The 12,310-nt window shown below is 34.8% G+C and overlaps 1 protein-coding gene across 1 annotated transcript; it reads left to right on the forward strand.

Moving 5' to 3' along the window:
• The first annotated feature begins 5,447 nt into the window (after nt 1-5,447).
• LOC127555334 (olfactory receptor 51V1-like) lies at nt 5,448-6,392 on the forward strand. Its single transcript, XM_051987562.1, has one exon. The coding sequence runs from the start codon at nt 5,448-5,450 to the stop codon at nt 6,390-6,392; it is 945 nt and encodes a 314-aa protein (XP_051843522.1).
• The last annotated feature ends 5,918 nt before the right edge of the window (nt 6,393-12,310 follow it).

A 12,310-nucleotide genomic window follows, 5' to 3' on the forward strand; every position in this document is an offset into this window, starting at 1 on the left:
ATAACATACAGTTTACAAAGTAAAATATATATTTTCTTACTGTATCCTCACAACAATCCAATGAGGCAGGGCCATAATTATCTACATTTTACAAATGAGGTAACTCAGGATGAGAGTAGTTAAGTCACTTGTCTAAGACTGAAATTCAGCTAGTAAGGGTCTGGGAAACAATTTTAATGCAGGGCTTCCTAAGCCAGGACCTATCCAGTAAACCACCCAGTTGCCTTTTGATAGTTTCAAATTGAGCCAGATCAAACAAAACCAGCTAAAAATGGGTTGTAGTGAGAATCAGTGTGTTGCCCTCTTGGCACTTTGAAAGGTAGCCATTGTTTAGGAAAGAGGGGAAACAAGCAATGTGGACCACTGAGAGAATCAGAGGAGGTCAGAACCTCTTCTTAAACCTCTCCCCTGACACTCCTATATACTAGAAACTCAGTGCCTGTGATGAAAATAAGAAAAGTTTTCTCCTGGGAGCAAAACTAGTCACAGAGCACTCTTAGATAAATATTCCCTATTGTTCTTCAGGTAGACATCTCTTCCATTCTAACCACAAAGCAGGAAAGGATGCTGCCCAGGAATCTCAGTGAGTTTTCTGATTAGTCAGTATTTTTAAAAATCAATTCCACTTTAATAAGCTGCCTTAGATCTTTGTTTAGATAGCTCTCTTGCCTTTCTCTGTCTTTGTTGCAAGCACTAAAAGCCTACTACACTGAGGCTTAAGGGTCAAGTATAGAAATTTGATGAAAAGTGGATTTTTGAAGATGGTTCAAAATAAAAAGCAGCAAGATAATTTCAGACTGCATAAAAAACACTCCAAAACAATGTAGCTAATAATAAGTCTGGGAACACAGTGGTGTGCTGAATGTTTCCTTTTGCACTCTCTAAATGTGTTTAATTTTCCATTTTTTTCATAATAGCATGAAAAAAAATTGACACCTCTCTTTGTCTCTGTCTCTGTCTCTTTCTCTGTCTCTCTCTGTCTCTGTCTCTCTCTCTCTCTCTCTTTCTCTCTCTCTCTCTCTCTCTCTCTCTCTCTCTCTCTCTCTCTCTCTTTCTCTCTCTAAGTGTGTGTGTGTGTGTGTGTGTGTGTGTGTGTATATATCTGTCTGTCTGTCTGTCTGTCTCTGTTCCTCCCTATTTTAAATCTTTTTTGCGATATGTAGTATTGGTATTTTTTGATCAAAGGGAATCTATTGCCCTTTGAATATAATTCCAAAATGCTTAACAGAATAGTGATGCTGTCAAGTGCTAACCTAGTTCTATGTATGTCTACCCTATCTGAAATTCTGGGACTTTTGTGGCTTAATCTTTTTGACATCTACTTCTTTGAATCCTGTTTTCATTCCAAATAGTAATGCTTATATGCAATTTGGAGAAGACTAAGAAGAAAACTTTTATCCTGTTTCTTTCCCCTTAAAAATCAATCAATAATCAATCACAGTCTGGTCTCTTTCAGTGGTCTCACTACATAAAACTGTTAAGCAGCAAAATAATAAAACTAATTCCCTAGGTCATTCCAGTGTAAAAGTCTTTCCAAGTCCATTCTTCCTAATTCTAGCAAATCAACAAGTTCTATATCTTATCCAGTTTTGTGATTATATGACCCACTTTTTTTTTCATCTTCCCAAAACTATTAGGAAAAAGTATAAAATGCCTTGTTAAAATTTGGATTAGCTACATCTACAGGAATTCTCTAATGCCTCAATTTTGAAACCTGGCCACAAAACAAAGACTTACATTAGTAATCTGGTATGGCCCTTTCTTGAGACAGACACACTGGTTATTTTTGATTAATGTTTTCTTTTCCTGTTGCTGCTGTTACTACTGTTGCTATTGTTGTTGTTTTTGTTATTTATCTTTCATTCTTGAAGAGGACCATGACATTAGGGAAGGGATGCCATGATTTGCAATTGATTTGGATTTAAGTGAGAAAAGGCTATGCAAGATTACCTGCCTTACTTTCCCTTCCAGGGCAATCTGAGATCAGTGGCCACATATGATCAAGACAGCTGAAGATGGTTCTTGCTTACTTTTCTAGAAGTTCTCTAATCATTCTTTTATTAATACATTTTAGAATTTTGCAAAAATCAAAGTCAAGATCACTGGTGCATGGCATATGGATTCTGATTTTGAAAATGAAGTAATTTGCCAAATTCATTCATTTTTACAATTCCCATTTATAATCAACTTTTAAAAAACTACTGGGAGGTAGTCACAAAGCACTTGCATTTATCCAATCATTAAGAACCAATATATATATATATATATATATATATATATATATAATATATATATATATATATATATATATAGCATTTCCAGTATCAGATAGCAAGATACTCTTTTATTCTTTTTTTGTATTTATCTGAAAATCATATCATTTTATCCATATTTGTTCAACCCCTTCCTGTTTTTTTTTTAATTCCAATTGAAAATTTCTTTCTTGTCTTCAGAACTTTTAACTATTTCAGCATTCTGGGTTATAGTTTGTCTTGTCCTATTGAGATGGTGCTCCTTTACTCTCTTTCTCTTAATCTTAGATTTCAAACTGCCAAGTTTCTTAATGCCTGGTTTGGTACATATTTTCTACTATATTATTTTTCCTTTTCTAGATCATGGCAGAGAAAATCAAGTACCCATATTTGTATTTTTTTCCAGATTTTAACAGTTAAAGTCATATCAAATGAAATTCTACCACTTCGGGACATCTGGGAAATTAATTGAAATCTGTGATTGCAGTCCCTAAAAATAACCACAAATTACACATTTCTCATTTGAAACTTTTTCTGAAGACAGCCTATCCCACTGAAGTCAGTGGCATATATAGCTCAATTTTCTTCCCCCCTCCACTTAATAGTATTTTATTTTTCCCAATTGCATGTTAACATAGTTTTAAACATTCATTTTTACAATATTTTTAATTCCAAATTTTTCTCCCTAACATCCTTACCTCCTCCCTCTGCAAGATAGCAAGCATTCTTATGTAGGTTATACAAGTACTATCACTTTAAACATACTTCCATATCACTCATGTTGTGAAAGAAAAATCAGAACTAAAAGGAAAAACCACAAGAAAAAAAGTTACTTTTTATTGAAAGTAGTATGCCTTGATCTGCATTCAGTCTCCATAGTACATCCTTTGAATGTAGATAGCATTTTCCATCACAGATGAAGATGAGAACTGCCTGTATCTGTAGCAGAGTTAACTTTGCATCTTCATTTTGTTGTCAGGAAGTATACCTCCAGGATTCCAATCATTTAATTTTTTAAGAACTTTTACTTGACCTCTGCTTTATTTCACTTCTATTAGAAGTATTAAAGTTTTGATAAAATGTTCATTTACCTTAAAGAAATTGAAGTTTTATAATGGATATAAAAATGGGCTTATTCTTCTTGACCTCAGAATAGTATTGAATTATTGTATTGCTGAAAAGACTTAAATCTATTACAGTTGATCATCCCACAATCCTTGCTGTTATTCTGTACAATACTCTCCTGGTTCTTTTCATTCCACTCAGCATCAGTTCATGTAAGTGTTTCTAGGTTTTTCCAAAATCTTACTGCTCAGTATATCTCAAAGAATAATAGTTTAGAAATGTATTTCATTACTGAGCTTTTGTACCTCCTTTTCCTTTTGGCCAATTCAAATTTTGAAAGAGTCCTTTTCTTCAGTGAGCTTTTGTATATTCTTTTTCATTTGGCCATTTCCCCTGGAAGGGTAAGGCAAGACTATGACCCAGATCTGCATACAGGCAATGCAACAAAGTCCTTCACCCAATACCAGCAAATGGACCCTTGTAATCTCCTTGTGACCAGTACTCTGAGCCCATCTGTGGGCTGAGAACTTTGGAAACCAAGATGCAGTTTTAGGTCACGCATCCCCAATGCCTGCTGCTGGTTTTCTGGGAGAAGACCTGTTCTGGTGCAGCCTATGCTCTACTACTCTCTAGAGGGACAGATTTTTCCTACATATGTTTTAAGAGCCCTGGGCTTAAAAATTGTTTCATTCAATCCTATTGTGCCTTTGGACTCTCTAGAATTTCTTTCAAGGTTTTATTTTAAAATTATTTGGAAGAGAATTTCGGAAAACTCAGTCAAGTTCTTACCTTTACTCAGCCATCTTGGCTCCCAAAGAATATTTTTGAAGGAGAGTAGTAAAACTAAGTTCAATTGCCAAGGCTTAATTGATTTTGCACAATGGTAATAAGGTAAAGAATGGCTTGGCAAAGGGAATTTACTTCATGTAAGACAACACAAGAGGGCATAAGCTAAAGTTTTGCAAAAAATAAAAGTACAAATCTATCTCTCTTCCAACAGGAGCTTGTTCTGAGAAGGACTTGCTGATAGACTCCAATTAGAAGAGGGTGTTAAATTGGATGAATTTTCTATGAGAGCTGCATGTCCTGTCCTTCAATTCATCAAGACAGTGGCTGTAGACATGCTTCCTTTCATCACTTCCTAGTCTAAATTTCCCCCCATATTTTTCAAAGAAACTTCATGGATTCTGTGTCTCAGATCTCTTTTATGACAAATTTTCATGCTTAAATTCTTCCCTTTGGGTCTCTGGATTAATGGAACTGCATTACCACTCCATGGACAAATAGATTTAACTTTGAGTCTTGTGTTAAAAAAAAAAAAGACTGAAGAGAAAAGAGACAACAATATTACTTTGTGTGGAATTGCGATATATGGCATTGCAAGTATGAAGTGGCTCTTGACTAGCAATTTCATAAATAGGCATAAATAGCAAAGTCCATAGCCCCAACTTTTTTATATCCAATCCAGTCAAGGTACTACACCAATATCTCTGTAATTCTTACTCTTCATGTAGCTGTGACTACTGCCTCCATACCACTGTAGTCTCAGGGACATCGGTAGGGAGCAGGAAGATGAAGATGAGAACAGACAGTATCTGTAGCAGAGTTAACTTTACATCTTCATTTTGGTGTCAGGAACTTTTCCTTCAGGATTCCAGTCATTTAATTTTTTAAGCACTTTTACTTCACCTCTACTTTACTTCACTTCTATTAAAAGTATTAAGTCAGAGAAATCATTCTTTTGAAAAAAATGTTCATTTACCTTCAAGTATTTGAAGGATTGTAATGGGTATAAACATTGGATTTATTCTTCCTAACCTCAAAGGTTAGAACAAGGAGTTAAAGATAGAAATTGCAGGGAGACAAGTTTCATTTTCATACAGGATGAATTGGCTAACAAGAACGGTCGTCTAAACATGGAAGAAACTGCTTCAGAGAGTAGTAGGTTCACGTGAGGGCTCTATAAGAGGTTGGACAGTCATTTGTCACATACACAATAGAAATCATACTGCTGTGGTGGAAGAGGTTGAATGACCTCTTTAAAGGTAAAAAAAGTTCTCTTAATTCTGAATTAGTCTACCTTTTGTTAGCAAGTGGATATGTGCACATTTCCTCTACAATTCTAACATCATGTCCATTGCACTGGTTATCAATTCGAGTTCTAACTTTCTGCTGACAGGTTTCCCTGGCCTGGAGTGGGCCCACCACTGGATCTCTATCCCAGTCTTCTCAGTTTACCTGGCTGCCATATTGGGCAATGCCACAATCCTTCACATTGTCCGCACTGACCCCTCCCTGCATCAGCCAATGTATTACTTCCTGGCAATGCTGGCAAGTACAGACCTAGGCCTGTGTGTGTCTACCATGCCCACGGTACTGGGGGTTCTGTGGCTTGATCTCCGTGGCATCCACCTCTATGCCTGTGTCCTTCAGCTCTACATTGTGCACTCCTTCTCCTACATGGAATCAGCCATGCTTTTTGCCATGGCCTATGATCGTTTTGTTGCCATCACCAACCCACTGAGGTATCCCACCAAGCTCACCAGCTCCCGGGTGGTGAAAATCACAGTAATACTTGGGCTCCGGAGCACCATGATTATCATACCTCCAGTTGCACGACTGCTCTGGCTCTCCTACTGCCGCCATAACACTCTCTCCCACTCTTATTGTTTGCATCAGGATATGATCCGCCTTTCCTGTTCCAATACAAAATTTAACAATTTTTACGCCTTGATTGTGATCTTTCTCTCCATGGGCTCAGACTTCCTCTTCATTCTGCTCTCCTATGCCATGATCTTTCGCTCAGTTTTGGCCATTGCTTCCCATAAGGGACAGCTCAAGGCCATTAACACATGTGTGTCTCACATCCTGGCTGTCCTGTGTTTCTATGTCCCGGTGTTGGGCCTGTCCATCGTGCACCGGTTTGCTAAGCATTCCTCACCCATAATACACATTGTGATGGGAAATGTGTACATCCTCTTCCCACCACTAATGAATCCTATCATCTATAGCATCAAGACCCAACAAATTCGCAGGGCAATTATCAAGGTGATTTCTCTGAGACAGGCCAGATAATTATATATATTCCCTTCAGCTCTGAGAATAACATTCAAAACAGTTATTTGGTGAATTATCATAGGAATAAAATAAGAGAAACTATGTCTTATCAGCCATTCTCATTCTTCCACAAATATAGAAAGTAGATGAGAGAAAGAGCGACATAAATGCCCTGAAAAACTACAAAGCAGTAGTCAAGGTATACAGTGAGAAGTGCTGGGCACATGAATAGATACAAAATTCTCATTTCTCACATAGCAGAGCAACTGACTGAGGTCTTCTAGTGACCTCATTGAATTGCTATCTTGTTGGTGTGTTCCCTCTGTGTCATTGCTTTGTATTTTGACTATAGTTGCAATTCAGCTATCCTATTATTTTCAGGTATGTCTAACATGCCATCCAATTTCCACCAGTCCTATTCATATTAGTAGGTCACTCTTTTGTAGAAAAAAAAATGTTAAACTGTTAATCTGTTAATGGATCTTTTAATCAGCTAGTTCAACCTCTTCATTCACTGAGGAGTCCAGTTTTTTGTTTATTATTTTAGCATACTTTTGCCCTTCAAGGAAGAATCTCAGTTCTTTTCTTTAAGATCTTTTAGTTTCTTATTATACCTAAGCTACATCTTTAACTGCAGTGAGGTTTTGAACACCACCTGCTATTCTGTCCTTTTACCCACTGTGGAATGTTATGGTTAATAAGCCTTTTCACATTGAGAGGAAGAAAACATATCTCTTTAATCACTTCCTGTAACCAATAACTAATGACATTCAGACTAAGATCACATCCTATTGTTTTTTAACTCTTCCTTGAATTGTTTTCTACTGTTTCCTTTGACTTCCTCAATTCTATTCCATTCTGACTGTTGGGAACTCTTTTTCCTTATTAGACCTTCTCATATGCACTTATAAGGATCTGGATGCAATTGATAAGGAACTGCTTTTTACCTTCCTCATGATGGTCTTTTTTCCCCATCCAAATGGCAATGCTTGTGCAAGTTGAAGAAGTTTGAAAAGAAGAATTTCACAGTTTTCCTCCAGGGGAAAAAAAATAACATTCTACACTCTCTGTATATAAAAGTGTTAAGAAGTAAAACATTTAGAACAACTTCCTGTCTTACTCCAATGTAGAACCTTTTTCATTTTGACTCTTCCTAATTGAAGTTAGTCAAGTAGTTCTGTATCTTAATCTTCCTAAAATTACAAGAAAAAAACTTTTAAATGTTTCATTAAAATCTAGATCAAATACATACACAGCAATCTACCAATTCCTCTATCATGTAACCTAGTCTAAAATCAAAAACTAACATTGTTAGTAATAGTAATAAAATGCAGCACTTTTTGAGTCAGATGGTTAAATACTCTTTCATTCTTTTTTGACTCATTTTTTCTTACTCAACTTATCAACTTATTTTTATCCATATTTGTTCAATCCTGTCTTATACAAAGATAATGCTACTTGATTAAAAAAATGCAATCCAAGATCTGAATGAAGAGGTTTTTGCTTGTTAATAATCAGTTTCATTCAATTAGAATGATTGCTTATTTAGAAGCATTCAATATGTCTATCTATCTAACATCTACCTATTCATCCATTCCATTTATCTATCATCCATCATCCATCAATGCTTCTGTCCATCCATCCATCCATCTATCAATTTATCTATCGATCTATCTATCTATAAGTAGATAGATAGATAGATAGTCTAACTCTTTGTGTATCTATCTATCCCCTGCCATTTTGCTGTTCTTGGCATTTCTTTCTAGCTTCAGCTACCTCACTATAAACTTTCTATATTCTGATAATATTCTTCCAGCATCATATCATATTTTTGTGTTTATCTACTGTCACCTGCTTATATTAGCTATGCAAGAATCTTAATAAGCTGATTATTGATTCGCTAATGCAGATTTTCTCTTTCAATATCAAACAGGTTAGATAATCCTTTTTTCTTTCCTTTTTTGCCTCTTGAAAACTTCTCTATTTTTGTTTCTTTATTCTTAGGAGTTTTACTCCTCGTTCAACTTTCTCCAAGTTTGTCTATTGGATCTGCATTAAACTAAAGATAAGTCATTAGTGGAGTGACTCAAGGTTTTGAGCATTACTCTATTTAATGCATTATTTTCCACAGTGAATTAGATGGAAGTATAATGACTAACTTATAAAACATACAGGTGCCACAATGCTTCAAAGAACATTTAAAATGACAAATTACAGATTTTTTCAAACAAGTCATTTCTTATAGCAACAAAAGTTTTGGGCTCAGAGAAAAGTAATCTCTATTGTCATTCATTTGCCACATGTTCATTGAAAAATTGCTTAATTTTCCTTACTCAATTGTCTCATAATTAAATAAGATGCTAACAAAACCCTATGACAACTCACAGGGTTGTTGTATGACTCATATAAGATTCTGTATATTAAATTCTTCATAAATTTTAAAGTATTAAATAAATACCAATATTATTAGTTTTTTATTATTGCCACTATTTTATTATTATCATTAACTTAAATGAAATCATTTTTAATTGATTAATTTTGAGTTATTAATTAAATTTGAGTTGATTTGAAATAAATGTGAAATTCTTCACTTGAGTTAAAGAAAACACAACAGCAAAATAATGATTCTGATGATGGAATATACTTTGATCAAGAAACAGGAAATATAAACATTTAGAAATAGAAATAATTTTACAAATATGTTTATTTGCTTATATAAATATAAATATGAATAGATGTATACTTTTATACATATACAAAATTATTTTTATATATGAACACACCCATAAGCAGGTATGTGTTTATAAGTTGAAGGAAACTACCTTAAAGGCCAGAATCAGAAACATGAGGCAGAAATTACACAAGGGGAATAACAATCTGATGACTTCCTCTTTCAATTTCATGGAATTGCAGGACATACAGCTACAGTGGAGAATAAATATCTCTGGTCATTTACAGTGGCTGGGAATTGAGGATGGACAGTAGTCAGACAAAATTACTCCTCTATTGTCTATCAAAGTGATCTGTGAAATGGCCAGCCTCTTTTGATTTTTTTCCTTTCAAAGATTCTTTCCACATTTGCCTTCCTGTTCATAGTACATAAGTGTGTGCTTCCTACTTTAGGAGCAAAAAGGGTGACTTATAGGAGATTAGGACATGAAACTTATACAAACTTGATGAGTCTGAGATTTACATTCCTGAGATTTTTTTCCAATAACTACTAACTTTCTTTTTCCCTTTCAGTTCTCTTTTCTGAACATAAGTCAAAACACTAACAACCTTGAAAATGAACATTTCCAGTCTTGGATTTACCTTGTAGACAAACCCACATTCAGGAGTTCCAGAGACTGAATGTTTCTGAGTTTTATTCTATAAGAAGATTTCCTTAATAGAGTGATCCTCAGAATAGGATAAATCAATGGGAGGATCCTATATGTGGATGTTTAAATTCATTAAATAAAGAGGCTTCTCTGATATCATTGTGAAAGACTTGGTCAGAACAGGTCCATCATAGATGGAAAATATTTGTATAGAAATTTCACAATGTGTCTTTAACTCTTAAGGGAAACATAGTAAGTATAATTGTTTATATGTTATAATGTTTGTATAGTGGATAAAATAAAAAGAATCTTATACCTGATACTCATATCATATTTGAGTGCTTTTATAACAATTGAGGAGTTTAGTATCTCCTTTGGATGAAATCTTAATCAGGAGTTATAACTAAATTTTGTTTCAGAAATTTTCTAGAACACCAATTCTCAAATTATAGTCTGGAAACCCCTTAGGATCTCTGAATTTCTCTCAGGTGAGCTAGGAGATGAAAACAACAAAAATAACCTCAACAATAATAATGAAAATGATAACCTTCAATTTCTATTATAATAAATGTTGCCAGATCTAAACCATATTTGAAAAGGCTTTATTTAGGCATACTCATTAAACTTTAAGAGTATTAGGCAACCTAAAATGAAAAAGTTTGAGAATTAATGTTTTAGAACAGACCTGTAGGGATATAATGAAAGAAGGACTGATCCCACCTTGATATCAGGTCCCCAGAGTCAAATCTGGTCTAGGTAAATCCAGAGTCATGGTCAGGGAAAGAATAGCAAACTGGCCAATCCAGTGACAAACAGGCAAATGTATTCTCTTTACAAAGGGAACAAGTAACGATTTCCCAAAGGAGAATAGGCTGCCTCAGGAAGCAATGGCATTTTTGATCATTTGTGATTTCCATTCAAATGTTAGAAGAGCATTTGTTTTATGTATTTGTGGAAGGAATACTTTTTCCCTTGAGGAACAATGAGGCAGACAGGATTAGCTAGCTTCTGCAATCCCTGCTACTTAAGAAAGTCTTGAATTCTATGATATTTAGAGAAACATGCCTAGAGAGCATTGTTGAAATTGTGATTTAAATGCAATTTGGGATTAAATAAATAAAAAACATAATATCAAGAGAAGAAATGATAGTCATGTTATATTGCTCCCTGTTCAAACTACATTCGGAGTGGGCTGACCACTCTTGAGTATCATATTTAAGAAGGATATTAACTGAAAAGTGTGTAGAGTCATAATAATATGAGGTCATAACAATAAGAATTTAAGATTATTTCAGTAAAGGGAATAAAGAATATTGTTCTGAAGAAATGGACAAAAATAGAAAAGACAGTTTTTTTTCATCTATAAGAAGGATTGACATGTAAAGATGAGATTATATTTGTTCTGCTTGGTCCTAGAGTGTATAAGTAGGATCATTTATGTGCAAAGAAGCTATATCTGGATTAATACCTAGAAGAAAAACTGTAATAATAAGCAGTTTTTAAAAATGATAAAATCTATCATGGAGAATCAAGAATTCTCTCTGACTAGAGGTTGCCATATGGAAGCTCTGTAATCACCAGACAAAAATTTTGTAGTAGAAGTTCATATATTAGGAATGACATGGACTAAATGACTTCTGTGATACCTTCTAAGTCCACTATCATCTTTCTATTATGTTTCATGTTCTACTTCCCTCTCACAACATGGAATTCTTTTCCTGCTCACAACCCATCTTCTTTACTCCTCAAAAACTCAAGAAACATCTCAGTGGCTCATTGTATGATGGTTCATTACAATCTCAAAGTTTTTCCTTAGAGACAACTGTTAACTATCCCCTAAAAGACATACCCACTGTCCTTCCCTTCCCTCTAGGTAAGATTTCCTGACTCAGAATAATTTAGCCCCTCCAAGAAGCCTAGAACTAATCATAGACTGATCCATGTATTTTGAAGGGAATTTTAGGGCTTATCTAATACAATTGTTGTCTGACCAAGAATGCCCTAAATACATTTGAAAATATGTAATGTGGTTGTTGTTTGAAAACTACAACTGCAGCTGCCTCTTTTCTCTCTCCCACACCCAGATAGGAAAAATCAGAGCCTCCCAGCATAGTCTCTCTTTTTAATCATATTTATCAGCCTCCTATTTTTATGTTATTGTTTATTGGCTACCTTTTTTCATCTTGGATAAATTTGCTACATATCTACTTACTATCTATTAGGGTTGTACATTTGTGTCATAGTAGAAGGCTTAGAGTCAAGGTCTTTATATCAGGATGAGATTAATTCAATAGATGGAATATATGCCCATAATGGGAGTATGAGGCAACCTCTTCAGGCCTTTATTTTATATGACAGCTGGCAGGATAAATCCAGCAATAAAACATCTGCACTGAATAAAGGAGAAAAGAGAAATGGAATTTTGAGTGGGGTCTAGGGAGGGAAAAAAGTGAGAGATATTAAATAATTGATCATTGGTTGGAGTGGGGAGAAGGTAGAGATTGTAGCTTATGGAATGAGAGAGGATTTGTAAAGATAAATGGAGAAAAGGAGAAAATGTATATCTGCGTGTTCATATACCTGCAAACCATATGATGTACATATCCCAGTGGATAA

The sequence above is a fragment of the Antechinus flavipes genome, chromosome 3 (assembly GCF_016432865.1).
Source record: "Antechinus flavipes isolate AdamAnt ecotype Samford, QLD, Australia chromosome 3, AdamAnt_v2, whole genome shotgun sequence".
Lineage (NCBI taxonomy): Eukaryota > Metazoa > Chordata > Mammalia > Dasyuromorphia > Dasyuridae > Antechinus > Antechinus flavipes.

Coding starts and splice junctions, on each gene's coding strand:
- LOC127555334 (XM_051987562.1), top strand. CDS start 5,448: ATGTCCATTGCACTGGTTATCAATTCGAGTTCTAACTTTCTGCTGACA.